This window comes from Ochotona curzoniae, unplaced genomic scaffold, assembly GCF_017591425.1.
Source record: "Ochotona curzoniae isolate NIBS_2020 unplaced genomic scaffold, NIBS_Ocur_1.0 patch386, whole genome shotgun sequence".
Lineage (NCBI taxonomy): Eukaryota > Metazoa > Chordata > Mammalia > Lagomorpha > Ochotonidae > Ochotona > Ochotona curzoniae.
Genome location: NW_024466957.1, coordinates 44,580 through 63,982, shown reverse-complemented (window position 1 = coordinate 63,982; position 19,403 = coordinate 44,580). Strand labels below are relative to the sequence as shown.

The following is a 19,403-nucleotide window of genomic DNA, read 5'->3' as shown; positions in this document are numbered from 1 at the left end:
TCTGGAGTCAAGGCCAGGCCTTGGGACAAGAAGGTGACCTGCTTTCAGCTTCGTGAGCCCAGCAGGGCCCCTCTTCCCCTTGGCGCCATGCCTTGTGTTCCATGCCATGGCAGACTGGCAGGCATTTTGGGAGGGGTGTCTGGTATCTTAGGAAGGATCGGTCACTGTGATGGGGCCAGGGGACCCCAGGCTTGAGGCCTCAGAGCGTCAGAACCATGACGAAGAGGGTCCACTCCCCTCACTGAGCTCTGGGGAGTGCTCAACCTCCTCCTGAGACCATATCCCGTGCAGGCACAAGTGGCCGGAGACGTGTCAGCTGGTTGGTGCACACACACGGCTTGCTACCCACCAGCTAACAGTGTTGTCTGGCTATGCTGGGCAGCGTGCAGTGGACAGGTGGCTCTGTGTTGTTCTGCCCACCCTTCCCCAGCCTCACCAGGCACCTTCTACAGGTGCGCTTCATTTACTTAACATTCATGTACCCACTGTTGCTGGCATGTGCCCTGGGATTGGTGCTGGGTGTGGGCTGCACACCCCTTTGGAGCTCTGTGGGGGGTTGGGAGACCCCAGCCTGTTTGCTCCACCCTTGGGTCTCCTTGCCCTTGGAGCCCAGCTGAGCTTAGTCAGCCTTAGTCACATCCTCCTCACATCCTTGGGGTCTTTAGATGGGAAAGGTCAAAGTCTGGACAAAGCATGGGGCTGCGGTGGCACCAGTCCAGTTGGCTCCACACCCAGAGGGAGGTGCCTGTCTCTGTTCCTGCTGCACCCTCGGCCAGCCGGCAGGGGAGCCCGGTTCCCCGGTCAGCACTGCTGGGAGCTCTGCTCAGAGCCCTGGCTGCGGGCAGCTTGCTGGGGGCTGCTTGCCAGGACTGCCTGGGAGTGGCGGTCTTTATTTTGAGCAAGCCGCTAGCTGGAGGCCCTGGCACAGCCGTCCCTTTCCCCTTGTGCTTTGCATGCTGCTGGCAGAGCTGAGGCAAGTTCCCTGACCTCAGCGGATCTCATCACCCGAAGACAAAGACACTCCTGTTGTGGCCCTGTCCCCACCCCCATGGCCCACCATGGCCCAGCCACTTCCCGTTTGGCATGGATGCCTTTTCCTTCCTGCCTGAGTCCACACAGAACACGGGCAGCTCACCTGCTGCTTCGGGTGGCGCAGGGCAACAAGGGCATTGAAGATACGGAAGTGGACTCTGCAGGGATGCAGATGGCCTCCCAATGTGTTCTCCTGTCTTGCCCTAGATGGTGACCCTGATACTCCAGGCCCCATCTGGGTGTTCTTAGCACAGCTGTCCCCAAGGTCCACCCTTCAGAGCTGTGGGCTTGCATTTGGGGGATGGCTAGAGTGTCCAGCAAATTTAAGGCTCTGAGCTTGGCCAAATTGCAGGCCTCCTGGGCTTAACGTGACCCACAGTTGTTTGGCTTTACAGCAGAGGTTGGTAGAGTCAGTAGTGCTGGCGTAGGGGGCAGGAAATGCTGGGCCTGTGAGGTGGTAGGATCCTTAGGGGGTGGCACGGCGTTTATGGGCACCGACGGGAGCTGTTTGCTCTGAGTAAGGCAATGGAGCCAAGACCTGTCCTGACTGCTCAAAGCTTTGGGGTCAGAGGACAGAGGCTGGTTTGGTCCTTGTGCTGCCCAGCTCAGACTATTGGTTAGGATTAGTACAGGGGCACACAGCAGCAGGTCAGTGACCAACTCATGCGGGTGCCAACTTGCTCACATGGTTAGTCCTGCTGGTCCTCCCTCCCCCAACTTATCATGGGGCTGGGGATCCTGGGCTGCTGAGAATGGGCAGTAAGTGCCCATGGTTCTTCAGAGCCAGGACTGGTCCCGGGTGGCCTGGCTGCCTGCTAGCTGCCGCTTTCCTTGCCATGGCTCTGAGCAGTAACTGGTTCTCCTCGGGAGATAGACCCTGGCGTGGGGGACCCTGCAGGGGCTCGGGAGGTGGTCATTGAACAAATGCCTAGGCAGATCAGGAGCCGGTGTGGGCTCTGGAGAGCAGCCCAGCTCAGGTGTGGCCCTCCAGCGGCCCCCGACTTGTGTTCTGTGCACTGGGGGTGTCACAGGCCCTCTGCAGAGGGGTTCTATAGCCCACAGACACACCTGCGGATGGATTCTGGCCTTCATCCTGCAGCTGCGTAACCGGAGCCAGGCTTCCTCCTCCCGTGCTGCTGGGAGGGTGGCGGCCAGCTGTGCTGTCCACACCCTGGGGCTTTCGTGACCGCTTCCTGGCCAGGCTGCGCCTTGTTCTCCTGGATGGGCAGACTGGAAATATAGGAGCCCTTTGCCCATCCTGCCCCACTCTCCCCTTGCTCTGGAGGCCATCAGCAGCCATCTGTGTGGGGCTGAGAAGGCTCAGTCCTGAGACACTGGTTCTGTCACCCCAAGTCCTGTAACAAGGGATCCCTGGACACCCCCATGACTCAGGAGAAGGCAATTGGCCCAGCTCCACCAGCACCAGCCCCGTGGCCCAGACAGGCCTTCTTCACCATGCCCCTTAGAAAGGTCATTCCCACGAACAGCTCGTATTCTTGTCATGGGGCATGGCTGTGTGCTCCCACACGGCAGTGATCTCCTGGCATGTCAGGTGCTCTGTGGGCCACTGGCCTAGGAGGGACTGGACAGTGGAGGCACCTGGATTCCCTGCCCACACCCCAGTGAGCCTGAGCCATCATGAGTGCTGGCATTGGCTCTGAGAAGAGCTGCCTGTGTACGGCAAGGGACCTGGGCAGAGCCTCACTACGCAGCATCTGTGGAAGATTCTTGACCCTTTTTGCAACCCACACCACGTCTTCCTAGACAACACACCCACTGCAGAGCTGCCACTCCTGAGGTGTCTCCCAGGCCTGACTGCTTCTGAGAGTCCAGGAAGCTGAGGGCTGGCAGTGGGGTCTGAGCCAGGGGTGCAGGCAGTGTCCACAAAGTGCGGGGGTGGCTGGTCTGCATTTAGGTGGCCCTGGCGCCCAGTCCTCGGCTGCTTCAAGCTTCCCTCCTGGAGGCTTCTCTCTTTCTCTTAAAGATTGACTTTGTTTGAAAGTAGAGTTAGATCAATCTTCCATCTGCTGGTTTACTCACGGAAGTGACCACAATGACAGAGCTGGGCCAGACCAGATCCAGGGGCTTCCTCTGGGTCTCCCACGTGGGTCCCAGGGCCCATAGCCTTGGGCCATCCTCTGCTGCTTTCCCAGGTGCCTTAACAGGGAGCTGGATCGGAGATGTGACAGCGGGATTCAGACCAGTCCCATATGGGACACTGCTGTGGCAGGAGGTGACTTTACCCACTGTGTTACAGTGCTGGCCCTGGAGGCCTCATCTGGCCCACTTGAATGGCAGTGACAGCCTGGTGAGCCCCGAGTTTTCCGTCTTCCTGCCTGGTTTGACATCTTGGGAGGACACTGTCTGCCCAGAGGACTTCTAGCACCTTCCCGTGGGGGCACCAGGCTCACTGTGGGTGACAGGGAGGAGAATGGGGAGAGCCACGGGGCACCTGTAGGGACAGCAGGTCCACACTCGCTTCCCTCCAGCCCCAGCTTGCACAGGCTAAGAGGCCTTGCTTATTAGTGAACCCATTAACCGCAGCCTTTTCATAAGGAAAGTGGCAGTCCAGTCCCAGTGAAGGGCACATGAAGAGCACCTGAGTCACCACAGCCCAGGTGAGTTACATGTGCGAAGATCCTGGGACAGGAAAGGGGACGGTGGGGACCAAGGACTTGGGGTCAGCTGTGCTCGGTGCTCAGGACAGCGTGGAAGCTCTGAAGCGTGTGCAGGGGTGCTAGGACTGTGCTGCAGTGGCGGGTGCCTGACAGGGGTGAGTTGGGGATTCGGTGGCTGGGACCCGAGCCCTTGACCTGACCCATCCATCACTGCTGGCTCCCAGGTGTGCATTAGCAGGAAGCTGGGGCCAGCGCCAACGTGGGGAGTCAGGCCCAGGCATTCTGATAGGGACATCGACCCCTTCAGTGGTGCCAGACCCCTTTCCGGAGTGGTCTCCTGTGGGGCTGATGCTGCCGCACAATTAAAGGGATGGAGGAGCGGCCCCCAGGAGGCCCTCCATCCCACCCTGCCCTCCAAGATCCTGCTGCTTGGGCCTCTTTGCTCCCGGGACAGGGCTCATTCCCTGGCGGCTCTTAGATGGCCGAGTTCACACTCGTTGCATGCCGCTATTTAACCATGGTTGGTGCTCCTCTCCCGGGGTAGCTGTTTCCTCTCCCTGTGGCCCCTGGGCCTGGCCTGTAGCCCCAGCTTGGGTCCCTGCAGTCTTTGTGGGGGCTCCTCCTGGTCTTTGCTCCCATCACCCAAGTTGTACTTTTTCTGGTCAGGTCCCCTCTCCCGTGAGCCTGGCCCCAAGCCAGCCAGCAGCACTGCGCTCCCGGCTTCCCGAAGTGGGCGGCAGGAGGAGGAGGAGGAGGAGGAGGCCTCCCACCTTTGTCCCAAACCCCAGCAAGGGTTCAGAACCTGTCTCTGTCCCATGAGGCTCACCTGGATCTCTGCCCTGCCCTCCTTCTCAGCTCCAGTCACTGCCACTCCCCTCACTCCAGCCCAAGCCCTGCCTTTTCATTAGCAGCCAGAGACCGTGTCCGCCCCCTTCCCATCCGCTCCCTGGAACCAGCCCAGGCCAGAGGCTCTGCCTCCTTTCCCCTGCATACAGCCTCTGTGACCTTCCAGCACCCACTGCACCCCGAGTTCTGTGTGCCCTAGCCAGGTCCTCAGGCCACCATCAAACAGAAACCGTGAGCAAGCCCTGGACTGTGTGCTGTCTGCTCTGTTGCATGAGCAGCGCAAGCCCAGGTGTGTTTCAGGCGACCTGTGGTTGACCTTGAAGACTGCTTCGCTCCCCCATGAGCACGGGGACCTGCCGGCACACGGCGGAGCCAGGGGCAGGGCACACACCGGCCGAAGGGCCAGCAAGGGTGGGGCAGACTCTGACTCAGCGGGACCAAGGGGTGTGCAGATAGCCCGCAAGCGGGTGGAGTGTGAGGGCCTAGCGGTCAGCGAAGGAAGGAGAGTGGCATCCCTTGGCGCCAAGTGCATTAGTCAGCTTCCGGCCCACGGGTGCAGCCGACCAGGTGGAACCGTTTTCCACCAGCTCAGGTGGAAGGGCCTCAAGCTGTTGCTTGGGTGTGGTCTATGGTGCCACCACACGCCCAGTGCAGTTGTTGCATCAGCATGTGGTCTCAGTTACTGCCCAGCTGTGAGGCGGGGCCTGGGCACCTCGGGGTGGGGAGAAGGCAGCAAGCGAGGTGGGAGGCTGTTCCCGACCTCTGCCCCGTTCCCAGCAGGGAGCGCCAGCCAGGCATCAACCCTGCCTGAACGCCGGCTGCACTGGCCTGGAGGCACTCTCCCCTCTGTATTGCCCCTGCTTTGGTTCGGAGTGGACACTAGGCTGGGACTGGGAGGGCAGGGGTGTGTGCGCACACTCAGATACGCGTAACCTGGAAGTTAGTGTGAGACACTGGAGGTGCTGGGGCTGTGCGTGGAGTTCATCCATTCATCTGCCGTCACGCCCCAGCTCCCCCGGCAGCAGTGTGTGTTACACAAGCCCACAGCCAGCAGCCTCGCTCCTCTGGCAGGGGAGCACGCTCTCCGCACGCCTGTGTTCACACAGAGTAAGTCTGTGTTTGGAGCATTTGCTGTTTGTCTTGGAGGCTGCACCGTCCTTGACCCACGGGCCTCGACGCCCGTGGGCTCCTCGGAGGCTGCACCGTCCCCTGACCCACGTGGGCTCTGGTCCTCACCGTCCTTCCGAGTGCTCACTGCTCCCCAGCTGTGTGTTTACTGCGTCCCAGGGCGTGTACAGCTCTCCCCATGCCTTGGACTTCAGCTTGCCTCCTGCCCAGAAATTTGAATGTATTCGCTGTGGCTGTTGGTTACTTAGATATCTTCTTCTGCTGCTGCTTTTATTGAGATTTATTTTTTATTGGAAAGTCAGATTTACAGAGAGAAGGAGAGACAGAAAGATCTTTCATCCATTGGTTCATTCCCTAAGTAGCCGCAACAGCCAGAGCTGAGCTGACCTGAAGCCAGGAGCCAGAAGCTTCCTCAAGGTCTCCCACGCTGGTACAAGGTCCCGAGTCTTTGGGCTGTCCTCCACTGCTTTCCCAGGCCACAGGCAGGGTTCTGGGTGGGAAGTGGAGCAGCCAGGGTATGAACCGGCACCTATATGGGATGCCAGTGCATGCAAGGTGAGGGCTTTAGCTGCTAGGCTACCATGCTGGGCCCTGGGTATCTTCTTTGAGCATTTTCTACTCAGCTTTGGCCCTTACTTAAAAATGGAAGAGCTCTGTCTGCCTTTCAATTAAAATGAAAGCAAATTATTTAAAAATTAAAACACTGGAGCTGTTTTAATGATGATGCTTATTTGAAAGGCAGAGTATAATAGATTTGTTTTCCCATTTCCTAATTCATTTACCAAATGGCCAAAGCAGCCAGGACTAGGCCAAGCTAAAACCAGGAGCCAGGGATTCCACCTGGGGCTCCCACACAGGTGGCAGGGGCCTCTTCCACTGTTTTCCTGGGCATATTTGCAGGGAGCTGGATCCGGAGCAGGGCAGCTGGGATTTGAACCATGAAACAAGCAGTGGCTTAGCTCCTGGTGTCCCATTTTCTGGTTGTCTCTCCTGTTGCGGGTTTGAAGAGGTGCTGATTTTCTGTGAGGGAGATGATCAGACATAGCTTCTTCCCTTAGCCGTGGCCTTGGAAGCACAGACACTGAGTTTTCACGAGCTCCAGCATACCTGCGTGTTTTCTCTTACTGCCTGTGCTTTTGGTGTCCCAGCCAAGAAATCGCTGCGCAGCCCGGCGTTCCCCTTGGTAGCTCTTACACTGAGGTCTTTGTCCTCTCTTGAGGTCATTGTGTGGGGGGGCGCAGTAGCTCGTGGTTCTGGCTGAGCCTGCCTGCCAGCTGTGTGGCTGGCAAGGAGCAGGAACCATTCGTGCGGGTCCCACAGCCCCCGACCCCGCTCCCTGTTGGTAGGAGGAAGCGGAGCCGGGGCCGCCTGCTGAGGGCCTCCGGAGGGGGTCTTCCCTGGCCCAGGCTCTTGTTGCCCCGCCAGCAGCAGCAGCCAACAGGCGGGCCTGGCGCAGCAGGTGTACAAAGGAGCTTCCTGGTTTTGGCAGCAAGTGAAAGGGGTCCTTGTGTTCTTTCCTTTCTTGAAAAAAATTAGTTTAGCTGTCTCTGATAACACCCCTGAAAGACCCGAATGGGTCATTTCCACATCATTCCAGTATACTTCCCAAACTGCTTCTGTCTGTGCAGCATCAGGCGCTGCCCACCTGCTGTGGACTCCTGGCGGGGCTGCTGTGAGCTGGCTTAGTGCGGGAGCCCCCCTCTGTGAGTCCAGCCTGCGGGTGTGAACCTGTACTTGAAAAGCAGAGAATTTTCTGGGGGTGTGTGGCCACTGATTGACCCCGCCGCTGATGGCTGCAACGGCTCGGCGTGGGCCAGGCTGAAGCTAGGAGCTTCATCCAGGTGTCCCGCGGGGTGCAGGGGCTCAGGCACTTGCTAGCTTCCCAGGCACGTTGGCGGGGAGCTGGATGGGAAGTGAAGCAGCCGGAACTCAGGCTGCTGCCTGTATGAGACGGTAGTGCTGCAGCACCAGCTCCAGTGCTTCAGTTTCTTAAACAGTTTCCTTTCATTTTAATTGCAAGGCGGACAGAACTCTTCTGTCTACTGGTGCACTCCCCGGGTCCCATGACGGGAAGGAGGGGTCAGGCTGCAGCTGGGAACACCTGTTACCTGGCATGTGGGCTGTCACCACTCGGGGACATGGTAGGCTAGCAGTAAGGCCAGGTAGAGGGCAGAGAGGGACTGGAACCCGGGCACTCTGACAGGGGTGATGATTTTGCTTCGTTGTAAGTATACATGTCATGTCTTTTAGGGGGATTGCAGGGTTTCACAATCGCTATGCAATCTTCTTTTAAAACAGATTTATTTTATTATTATTATTTTTGTTGTTGTTGGAAAGTCAGATATACAGAGATGAGGAGAGACAAAGGGGAAGATCTTCCACCTACTGATTCACTCCCCAAGTGGTCACAACAGCCAGAGCTACGCCGATCTGAAGCCACGAGCCTCTTCCAGGTCTCCCACACGGTGCAGGGTCCCAAGACTTTGGGCCGCCCTCCACTGCTTCCCCAGGCCACAAGCAGGGAGCTGGATGGGAAGCAGGGCTGCCAGGATTAGAACCTGCACCCATACAGGATCCTGGCACATGCAAGGCGAAAATTTTAGCCGCTAGGCTACCGCATTGGATCCTGTCATTTTGTTTGAGGGCATTTTTATTTATTTATTTATTTTTATTGGAAAGGCAGATTTACAGAGAAAATGACAGAAAGATCTTCCATCTGCTGGTTCACTCCCTAAGTGACTGAAATTCCCAGAGCTGAGCCAATCTGAAGCCAGGAGCCTCTGGGTGTCCCACATGGTCACAGGGTCCCAAGGCTTTGGGTTATCCTGCACTGCTTTCCCTGGCCATAGCAGGAAGCTGGATGGGGAGTAGAGCAGCTGGGACATGAAGGCACCCTGTGGGATCCTGTGTCTTGCAAGGAGAGAACCAGCCAGTTGAGCCATTGTGTCTGGTCCTGGGGACATTTTTCACTGCCCTTAAAAGAGGTGTTCCGACCTTGACCATCCAACCCCACCTCATTCCCCCCCCCCCCCCCAGCTACCACCCTGACACCCTCATCTCCTCGTCACCTGTCCTGTCTGGGTCGCAGCACATGGCTATTGACTTCAGCTGTCCTGTGCCGCTTGCATAAGGCCTGCCCAAGGTCAGCGTGGTGGCTGCCATGGCCCATGGCCCCAGGCGCTGAGAGGGTGGGCCGAGGACCCTGCAGGTGAGGCCTTCCTGGGCCCCTGTCCTGGCTCGTAGAGAGACGATCTGTTATTCGCAACTTTGAACAGGTTTTTTCCTGTTACATCAGATTTTATGTAAAGTTTGTTGTTGTGCTTACCTGCCGCGCCACCCCTCACAGTCTCTCAAACAGGTGTGTGGCCTCCAGACGCTGTGGTCACATGGGGTGCCCCCCGGCAGGAAATGAGGCCTCCAGCCCAGCGGGCAGGCTGGGAGGCTGCCAGAGCAGTGGAGACATCTGTGGTTGTGATGAGGGGCCTGAGGCAGCCTGGTGCCTGGGCCCTGCTGCTGAGCAGCACTGAGGCACTAAGTGCCAGGCCTCGTGTAGGCATACTGCTCACTGCCGGCCTGGCCTGCCCAGCCCAGCCTCCAGTCTCCCCGACCTGGCTTAGAGCGGTGGACAAAGGGGCTGTGGCTCTCAGAGCTGGCTGTGGGCCCTGCATGAGGCACGCAGGCGTGTGCGTCACCCCGGAGTCCCCCCAGCAGCTGTGCTCCCCTCCTTGCGGCCTTGTCCTCGTGGGGCGCATGGACATACCCTGAGGGATAGGCCCCGGCCTCCTGGGAAGAGCACCCTCTCTGGCCACAGGTTGGCTCTGCCGAATGAGAGCTGTTCTCGTCATGGAAAATTGCATGTAACACGATGCACTGTGGCAGCCCTGGGAGGTGGCTCTTCAGTACACTCCCGGCCTCTGGCTGCCAGCATCCCCGGATGCGCGCCGGCCCCCCTCGCCCCAGCCAGCACTCGTTTAGCTCTGTCTGCCAGGCTGCCCGTGTGGGGAGCCCGGCTTGCCCAGCAGTCACTTCTGTGGCTGCCCGTGCCGGCGTTCTCTCCTCTGTGTGGCTGTGTCACGGATATGCAGACCACAGGCTGTGTCTTCTGTTAGCCAGGACGCAGGCGGGTCGTTGCCACCTCTGGCCTTTGTGAGCAGTGCTGCTCAGACCATGTTGTGTACAAGCTGGCATTTGGCACGTGCCTTCATCGGACACTTGCCCGGGCCCGGGATTGTTGGCTCAGACGCCAGGCATTTCCATGGCACCACACTGTTCCACATTTCAACGCAACCTTGCTTTACCCCATGGTATGTCCACGGAGACCGGGCCTTGTGACCTGCCCCTCAACAAGACCACCGTTGCTGGGCTTTGGCCCGGAGTGGGTGCTCTCAAGACGGGAAACTGATGATCCGCATAGGCCTCTGGTGCTGTGGGGAGCGAGGGACCAGAGGCAGCAGAGCAGGCTTCTCCTCCGGTTGGTTCCTGGGGGCCTGCGTTGGGTGGGGAGGGGCCCGGGCCAGGGCCGTCTTCTGGAGGAGGCAGGGGAGGACAGCACCGGGGCTGCTGTGCGCTTCCAGGCGTGTCTTGTAACTTCGGTTGTGATGCTGCCCTGTAAGCCACAAGGCCCCTCGGCCCCATGGGGCTGGCAGCGACAACAGGGAAGAGGCAAGAATTGTGTGTGCTGGGCGTTTGCCCGTCTGGCCCTGGGCCCTGTCTCTTCCATGGGGAGGCTCCTTAGAGGCTGTGGCTGGTGGGCTCCTGCCTCCTCAGGTTCTTCGCAGTTCCTCAGAGAGCTCAGGTGACAGGAATGGCCACCTGTGGAGAGTGTTACGTGTAGGGGCCCAGAGTCACGTTTCCACTCCACACCGGGGGCATTTGGGGTGCCCACCAGCACCACAAGAGAAGGCTGAGACCACTGGGTCCAAGCAGAGCCTAGCTGTGTTCTCCTAGGCATGGGTTTTGGGGGTCCCTGGGAAGGACTGTGGGATGCACCTGTTCCTTGCTTCGAGAACTTGGATCCAGTCCCCCTGACCCTGGACTGAGCAGCCAACGCCAGTGTCCAGCATGGCTGCCCCTCAGCTTCTGCAGAGAGGCCGCCTCCCCCTGCAGCTTCCGGCAGAACCCCCACACGGGTGAGCCTGGCTGGCCATGCCTTCAGGCTCCCCAGGAAGTGTGGGGTGACTTGAAAACGTGAGGAGGAGGCAAGGTGCTGCTCTGTGATGCAGACTTGCTCCTGTGCCCTGGAACCCCTCTGGTCCCCGGGCATCTGGAGCTGGAGTCGGGGATGTGCCTGCCCCGAATAGCAGAGGCAGAGCTGTGGCGCGTCGGTTAGCTCTGATCACACCTGTGTGTGCACACGCTTCATCAACTGGGAGTCTCGGCCCCACCCGCCGGAGGACTGCCAGGTGTCACCCTGAAACAGCCGCCCCTTAAAGCATTTGTATTTTATTTATGTCACTTACACAGAAGAGAGAAATGAGCTGAAATGTCCCATCGAGTGATTCATCCCCCAGTTGCCCGCTGCAGCCAGGGCTTTGGAAGCTGCTAGGAACCAGGAGATGGGAGCTCAGGCCAGGGCTCCCGCACCAATCGGCAGCTGGAACCTCACCGTAAACCCAGGCTTCCAGCAGGAGACCCAGCTTTCTCTGGAGCAGCTGGTGTGGCTCTGTCTGCCAGGCCGCCGTGGATGCAGACGATGCCTGTGTGGGACGTCCCGGCAGGCTCTGACCTTGACATGTGGGGCAGTGGGGTTTGCCCAGAGATGCATGCCTGCTTGGAGCAGGGTCGGGGTAGAGTAGCACCAGGAGGGCCTCCTGTGGAGAGAATGTCTTAGCCCTGGATGTGGGTGCCAGCCTTGCACCCGCACTCTGGCTGGCATGCATAGGGTCTTGCTGCTCTCACAGGTCAGCAGGGAGAGGACAGGTGGAAGGGCCAGGCTTCTGACCTGCTCTGCTGCCTCTGTGCAAAGGCCCCTGCCTGCCCCTGCCTGTTTGGTGTCTTGCTAGCTGTGACTGTGGGAGGAAGAAGTGGACTGTGATCCCCAGGGGGCTGCAGGAGACAGAAGTGGTCACAGGTCTGGGGAGCTCTGTGGCTTGCAGATGGCTGTCTCTGCTGGAGGATCTGCAGATTGAAGCTCCATGGCAGCCAGCCTCTCAAGACCTGGATTCCTAGCGCTGGCCGTGTGGAATGAGAGCAGTGTGCTCTGTGGGCCAGCACCAGCAGTGAGCGCTTCCCGGCTGCATGTGGGCCGTGGCCTAGATACCCGCCCTTGCCCTACAGCACAGGAACCAGGGCTGGAACATGCCGCCCTGTCCTGTGGGCTGGTGGGCAGCAGCCCAGCCTGGAGGGAGGTGAGCCTGCTGCAGCATGGTGCTGGAGTCGCAGGGCTGAGCCTGACGTTCTGAGCTTGAATGAGTTACCTGGGGTGTTGGGGTGCCTTCTCCTGGAGCTGTGGGTGTGTGGCGGGAGGCTGAGGGAGCGGTGTTTATGTCATTGCTGCTGCTGGGGCCTCCAGCTCGAGTGGCTCTGTGGAGCTGAGGCTGCCATGCTGCTACTGTGGGTTAAGCTGCCAGCGTCCCATATAGACACCAGTTTGAGTTCCAGCTGCTCCACCTTCTATCCAGCTCCCTGGTAATGCCTGGAAGGCAGTGGAAGATGGATCAAGTGCTTGGGGCCCTGCACCCACGTGGGAGAGCTGGGAGAAGTTCCTGACTCGAGCTGGTTCACTCTCCAGATGATCACACTAAGCAGGGCTGTTGTCTTCCTCAGCACGTCATCTGGGAGCTGGTTCTCAGGCGTGGCAGTGGAGACTCACACCTGCCCTCGTGGGATGCTGGTGTCACAGGGAGCTTCCTAAACTGCCGTGCCACAAGGCCTCACTGTTCGTGTGACTGTGTGTGCGCTGTGTTGATAACCTGTAGATGCTTGGCACGGATAAGATGTTGTTGCCATTTTTGAGACCATGAGCCCAAGACTTGTAGTGGGAATTAGAACCCAGGAGGAAGAATTACCCAGCAAAGCTCTGCTGTCCTCCCTGCCCCACTACCAACACAGGCCAGCCCTGCTGCAGAGTTTGCCGCAGTGGGCTCCTGGTGGGCATTGGCTACAGAAGGAGGTGGCAGGTGTGTCAGCCTGATGGAATTGGCAGCAAGATAGTGTGGCTTGGACTGCAGGGGGCATGTGTGGCGCCAGGTCACACCCTCTTCCTTCCAGTGGTGGGAAGAGACCCCCCTGGAGCCCTGGGGAGGGCAGCCCGACAGTTACCTCAGGCACCACCACTCTGCTGTTGTCTGAATTCAGTGCTGCTTCTCCGGACGGGGAAGGCTGGGGAAGTAGCAGGCCCTGGTGAACCCTTGCTGGCACCCTCAGCCTGGAGAGGGGTGTCCTGTGGGTCCGCTCTGCTTTCTCCCCTCCTCTGAACAGCAGGTCTCTACAGGGCACCCCTGGCCTCCATGCCCGTAGAGTCTTTTAAAGCTGCCTGTTCCGACCTCCCTGGATCGCAGCTGCAGACTGACCAGTGCTGTGAGGTCCGGCAGCAGGAGGGAGAACGAGGCCGCAGGGCCACCTGTTCCCGTCCCAGCCCGCCCAGTGGCCGGCAGCTGAAAGAGCTCTGCCACAGCAGAGCGCCTCGCTCCAGGGAGCGCGGGCTGACCCTGTGGCTCCCCCGCTTCCCTGAAGGCACCATGGCTGCCCCCAGACCCCTGGTGAAGCCCAAGACCAACCAGAAGAGGACCAAGAAGTTCATCTGGCACCAGCCTGACTGCTACATCAAGACGAAGCAGAACTGGCAGAAGCCCCGAAGCATCGACCGCAGGGTGCGGCGCAGGTTCAAGGGGCAGATCCTGATGCCCACCATCGGCTACGGCAGCAACAAGGCCAAGCACTCGCTGCCCAGCGGCTCCCGCAGGTGCACCACATCCAGGAGCTGGAGGCGCTGCTCATGTGCGGAGATTGCTCACAGCTGTGCTTGAGGACCCTCAAAGCCATCGCGGAAAGAGCAGCCCAGCTGGCCGTCCGAGTCACCAACCCCAGCGCCAGGCTGCACAGTGAAGCAAGTGGATGGCCAGCTGGAGTGCATGCTTTGTTTATGTATAAATAAAACCTTGAAAACTGAAAATAAACAAAGCTGCCCATTCCCAACTCGGGTTTCTGTTCTTCATCTCTGTATCCGGTAACTTTGCTGTCAAGAAAGAGTTGGGGTCTGCTGCGTCGGCATGGTTGGGCAGGTGCAGGGATCTGCCCTCCGCCCCAAGTAGTGCTACTTGTTCTGGCAACCTGGCTATATGGAAACGGCCTCCCCTGGAGCTGTCTGCCGGCACTCTGGGGCCTGCAGCCCCTGGGAATCCAGGGTCTCAGCTGCCCGTCTCCCCTCAGTGAGGTCGCCTCACAGACCGTGGCCTCCTGGTGGCCTCTCTGATGGCGTTGTCTTCCCCACAGCCCACGACCCTCCCACAAGGCACCATCAACATGAACCAGTGCACAGACGTGGTGGATGGTGAGGGCCGCACTGGCCAGAAGTCTTCCCTGTGCATCTTGACGCCTGACAAGGAGCACTTCATCAGAGCTGAGACCAAGGAGACCATCAGCGGGTGAGTGCACAGCTGCCTGGGCCAGGGCAGCACTGGCGGCTTCCCAGGGCCCCCTGAATCCTCTGTGCCTCACCTCGCACGGCACAGCCACCAGGCTGCTCCTGTCTGCACTGTGCTGGCCTTGCCCCCATCCCCTGTACGCATGCGTGTTCACACACAGCGCACACAGTACAGCCAGCTGTGCCCCCGTTGCCTGGGAGCTGAGCTGCCTTGTGTTGCCATACCATTCCCTTCCCCTGTATGGAGGCCTGGGAAGCCGGGCAGGGGGAAGGAGCCAGGGTTTCAGGCAGCTGATGTCCATGGGGTGGGGCACGAAGCTTTCTCTGCTGAGCCCGTAGAAGTCTCTGTCTTCGGGAGCCCTCGGCACAACAGCTTGCTGCCCACGGCCTGGGCTGCTGGAAGAGCTGTGTGTGCTGTGTGAGAGTCCCAGGGGGTCCTCTGGCACCCATTCAGGTCAGGAATAGAAGTGGGTGGGCATTTGCTGGCAACAGCCTGAAAAACATAGCTTAGTGCCCTTGGGGTAAGCGCATGGGTGACCCCTAACGCTGCCTTGATGGAGGAGCCCCAGCCCTGGCAGCTGGGGTTGGGGCTAGGAGGGCAGACCATGGGGCGACAGCAGAGCCATCTGCTGGCAGCCACCCTAGGTAGCATTTCCACCTTTCCTTGTCTCGGTCCACAACCTGCCCTGCCCTGCCCTCCTGCTGCAGGGGCTTCTGGTACTCCATTCCTCATGCCTGCAAGGCCGAGGGCCTGCAGCCACAGTGCCTCCCAGCTAGCCCAGGCCCCAGGAGCTGAGAGCTTCTGCTCCCTGCCCCACTTAGGAAGCCCTGGAGAGGCGGGGAGTGAGCACGCTGGTTTCCAGTCCAGGTTCTTACCTCTCACAGATGCAAATACTAGGAGAAGCTTGTGTCCGGTACAAACAGGATCAGCTTATTTAGCAGTGAGGGCCAAGGAGCTTCCCGTAAACCAGAGAGGGTCGGGGTGCGGGGAAGTGGTGCCGGGGGAGGCCCAGGTGAGGTGGAGAGGTGCACCCCACAATGTCCCAGCGTGGGAGAAGAGGGAGTGAGAGCCATACTTGTGAGTCGGGGCTCTTCCCACCTCTGTCTGAGGAGAGGCTGTAGCAGCCCAGCTGCATATGCAAACCTGATGGGTCTGAACAGGCGTGCTGGTCCCGGGTGTGACAGCTGCATCCTGGGGTATCAGATCAGTCGTGAGAGGCAGCACCATGTGACAGGGTAGGAGGGTTCCACATCTCCCACATTTCAGCTGAGTGGTTACATCACCTGTGTCCCCCAGGCCTGGGCCTGAGGTTCTGCCCTCCTCAGCTCACTCTGACCCCTAAGTTGGCTTCAGTCTCCATCATCCTGTCCCTCGTGATGAGGCACTACGTTCCTCTCCTTTTAAATTTATTTTCACTGGAAAGGCAGAGAAGAGACAGAAAGGTCCTCCATCTGCTGATCTACTTCCTAAATGGCCTCAGCGGCTGGAGCTGAGCCAATTAAGCTGGGAGCCAGGAGCCTTCCCTGGATCTGCCTGTCAGCTCTGCCACACCCCTGCCCTGCAGAGTTGGGGAGCCTGGTGCCTGTCACCTGGCCCCTCCCCCTTGGTAACACATCCGGGTGGCATCAAGCACTTCCTGCTGGCCTCCCATGAGAACCCAGGTGTCAAGGACACAAGCCATCAGCTCTTCCCACACAGCGTCTCTAGAGGCCCCGGCGGGCTCTGCTGTGGCCAGCCCTCTCCTCTTCCTCAGGCCTCCTGGTGTGGCCAGATGATGGTGCAGGGCAAGCACAGCGGTGCCGGACGGGGGGATGCCTGCAGAAATGGCAGCTTTGCTGCAGGCTGGAAGGCGGGCCTTTTGAATGACCTCCCTCTGACAGGCTCCTGTGCTGGGCTCCCCTGGAACCCCTGCTCCTGGCCAGCGTTGCTGAGAGCAGGGAGCAGGAGCCGGCACAGGGCCCTGGAGCCCACCCGCCCACTGCCTTTGTGGAGGCAGCCCCACCTTCCTCTTTCTGGGGCCTAAGAGAAGCTCCCTGCAGGACCTGGGGTCCACATGTGGCCTGGCTGTGGGTTTCTTCTCTCAGCAAGCTGAGTGTTCACAGCCATCAGCAGCAGCCCCTGAACCCATGAGCCTCTCCCCTCCGAAAGCAGTCCGCGATGCAAGGCCTGCTTCTTCCACCCATCAGAGCAGCCAGCCTCCAGGGCCTGGAGCTCGGGGGAGGATCTGGAGCAGCATGCCCAGTGCCTGCCTCAGGCCTCCCTCCCTCCTGGGGAGATGACAGGGCTGCCTGGCCACACGGTCTCCCTCACCCTGCGCCTTCCCAGGACTGCTGCAAAGCCCCAGTGAGGAAGCCCTGTTGTGTCCCCTTGTCCTTCTGAACACCCCGCCCAGAGGAAGGGGCAGTGGCTGAATGATGGCCTGATCTTGGCCTGGTCTCAGACTTGTGGGGACTAATGAGGCTGGCAGGGCAGCCTCCTGCCTATAGCCCCTCACCCTGTGATGCTGGCCTAGAGGGAGCCTGCCAGCACCTGTACCCTGGGAGGGTTCCCTGAGCAGCTCGCCCCACAGAGTGACCCACCACAGGAAACTGCATCCTCTGCTCCTGCCTTCTGCCTTCCTGCTCTCCTGTCTCAGCTCCTCTCTCTGGACCACCAGAGATTGCCCTGGAGGGGCCATTTCGGAGGCACAGGAGGCCCTGGGTAACTGCTGTGTCCCATGTGCCATGGACTGTAGTCAGGCCTGCCCCCTGCCAGCCTGGGGGTCACATCCTAGGCCTGTGCTTGCTGGAGTCTGCCTGCCAGGCTCCCGTCGGGCACTGCCTTGCTCTGCCTGAGGCCCGGGCAGGGGTTGCGGTCCTGAGAGCCTGGGACTCACCTGGCGTGGTGGCTCCTCTCCCCAGGTGGCTGGAGATACTCATGGTCTATCCTAGGACCAACAAGCAGAACCAGAAGAAGAAGCGCAAGGTGGAGCCACCCACACCACAGGTAGGCCCTGGGCTTCCCCGAGAGAGAGGACCAGGAAGAGAGCTGAGAGTGGGGAAAGCATTAGGGCAGGTGTGCCGCAGGGTTGCCTCGGGGAGGAGCTTACCAGGGGACAGCCTGCTGTGTGCACTGCTTCTACAGCTGCAGCCTGGAAGAGGAGTTGGCCCTGTAGGCAGTGGGAGGGAATCTGGAGGGTCCAGGCCCTCTGCCAGGTGACCAGGCTAGGTGGGTGTTACCCAAGCCCTCTCTTTCTCCTTCAGTGCCCGCTGCAGGCTTGCAGGGGCACAGGGCCCTCAAGGCTTCTGTGCCTCCTGCAGCGGCTCCCACACTTTGTGAGCCTTAGCCAGCTGCCACAGTCGGCCATGAGTCGCTGATCCTGTCTGAACTCTGTGCCAGAGGTTAGCCTAACCGAAAACAAGTGGGATTGAGGTGGAGGGCCTGTGGGGCCCTGCCGGGCTTCAAGGCCGAGGAGTGAGCCCTGCCCGGGTCCCCTTGCCCACACAGCCCTCCTTCCCTTGCACTGCGTACAGCCGCTCCCTCAGCTGGTGGGCATTGTCACCTGTCCCGGGCTGTTGCTCTCCTAGCAGTCCCCACGCACAGCAGCACCCTCGGGAGAGAGATGTACACTGCCCACCTTCAGAGTCGTTCCTGGGTGCTGCTGAATGGCGGTTACCCAGATTCCCAGAGCTGCCTGGTTTGAGAGGAAAGAACCCCAGGCAGAGAAACAGTTTAAGGTTAGGCCACACTCCCATGGTGCTGCCTCGGGAGCTCCAGTGTATGCAGGGCTGGCCAGCTCGATGTGTGGCCTGCCTCAACCTTCGCCCCTGGCACAAAGGCAGCTGCATATATGAGCCTCATCCTGGGGTTGGGGGATCACGAGCCCTCCCTGAGGGTCTGGGTGGCCTTGCTCCCAGACCTCTGCAGAGGAGAGATGGGTTCAGGGCTGGGCTGTGGTCTATAGAGCAGCCTTCCCTGAGCTGAGCTCAGGCCTGAGGGCCCTGAGGCTGTAGCTGGACAGCTCCACATGGAGCCCACTTGGACCCAGTAGCCTCGGCCTTACTTCCTGGGATTGCTGCTCCAGGAGGGGCCACAGATCGGGCTGTCGGGACAGCTGAAGACAGAGGTTTCAGCCTAAAGGCTGGCTCATCTCTCACTGCGGCCTGCTGGGAAGGCAGGAGGTGCGGGATTCCAGAGCCAGGCTGCTGGCCCCGGGGCTCTGTGCGCACCCGCTTCCTCTATGGCCCTGCCTGCTACCACGCAGTAATGGTGAGCCTGACCGACTTGCTCTCTCCCCTGCCTTGGAGCCCCTCCCGAGAGGTTCTGCCAGCAGCAGGGTCTTTGTGACCTCGGTGGCCACCCAGGGACAGCGCAGAGCCCAGAGGCTGTCACCTCTCTCCCAGCCCTGGCTAGTGCCTGCAGGGTGTGGGCAATGCAGGGGCCCGATGGTAGGCCTGACTAACGACTCGTCAGCCCCCAGCACTCACCCACATGGCTCCCCTGGATGATGGTGTGGCTTTGGCCCGCTGCACCCAACAGAGAAGCAGACAGGAACAGGCCGCCAGAGACTGGAGAAGGCCCAGCCCTAACCTGGCACAGCCCACAGCCTCAGGCTTCGGGAAGGGATGTGTGGGGAGGTGGGGGCTCAGGCGTGCTGGCCAGGGATCTGCCCCTCTGGCTGTCCTAGTCCTCTGCATGCACAGTGTGTGTGGGGGTCCTAGCTCCCTGGCCAGCCCCCCTGGCCAGCTGGACCTGTCTTTGGCCACCTGTATTTTGAGTGGAAGGTCTAACCCAGGGAAGGGGCAGGGCAGAGGGCCCTGGGGGCACTGCTGCTCTGGGTAAGCCTTCCTGCAGGGCAGTGGTGCTGGCTGCAGGGATGGTGGCGGGGGTAGGGGCGGGACTGGGGTCCCTGGGTTTTGGAAGCCTCGAGAAACCATCAGAAGTGCTTGGTGTTTGCTTCTGCGGGGCCAGCTCTGGACAGAGGCCCACTGGGCGTCTGTGTGTGGCAGTTGCCCTGGGCCTGTGGGGCGGATCTTCTGGATTTCTTGAACTGCGAGCTCTGCAAACCTGTTGGTGATGGCTTTAGGCCAAGCACTTCACTTGAAGCCTTCCTTTCCCTTGGGGCTCTGTTCTGGTGGAACTGCTGCCCCCTGTTGGCCAGGTGAAGTTGGATGGTACAGTGCACATGAACTCATATGCCAGGTTAACAACCTGA

General features: G+C 60.0%; 1 protein-coding gene and 1 pseudogene across 2 annotated transcripts in view; both read left to right on the top strand.

Moving 5' to 3' along the window:
• Positions 1–19,403, top strand: part of LOC121167534 (myosin phosphatase Rho-interacting protein-like) — a 93,000-nt gene that overhangs the window by 39,177 nt on the left and 34,420 nt on the right. For both annotated transcript variants that reach the window (XM_040997004.1, XM_040997005.1), the window contains exons 4-5: positions 14,058–14,209; positions 17,110–17,194. In XM_040997004.1, coding sequence (XP_040852938.1) covers positions 14,058–14,209; positions 17,110–17,194 — 237 coding nt within the window. The remainder of the gene's footprint in view (positions 1–14,057; positions 14,210–17,109; positions 17,195–19,403) is intronic.
• On the top strand, positions 13,192–13,917 carry LOC121167535 (annotated as a pseudogene).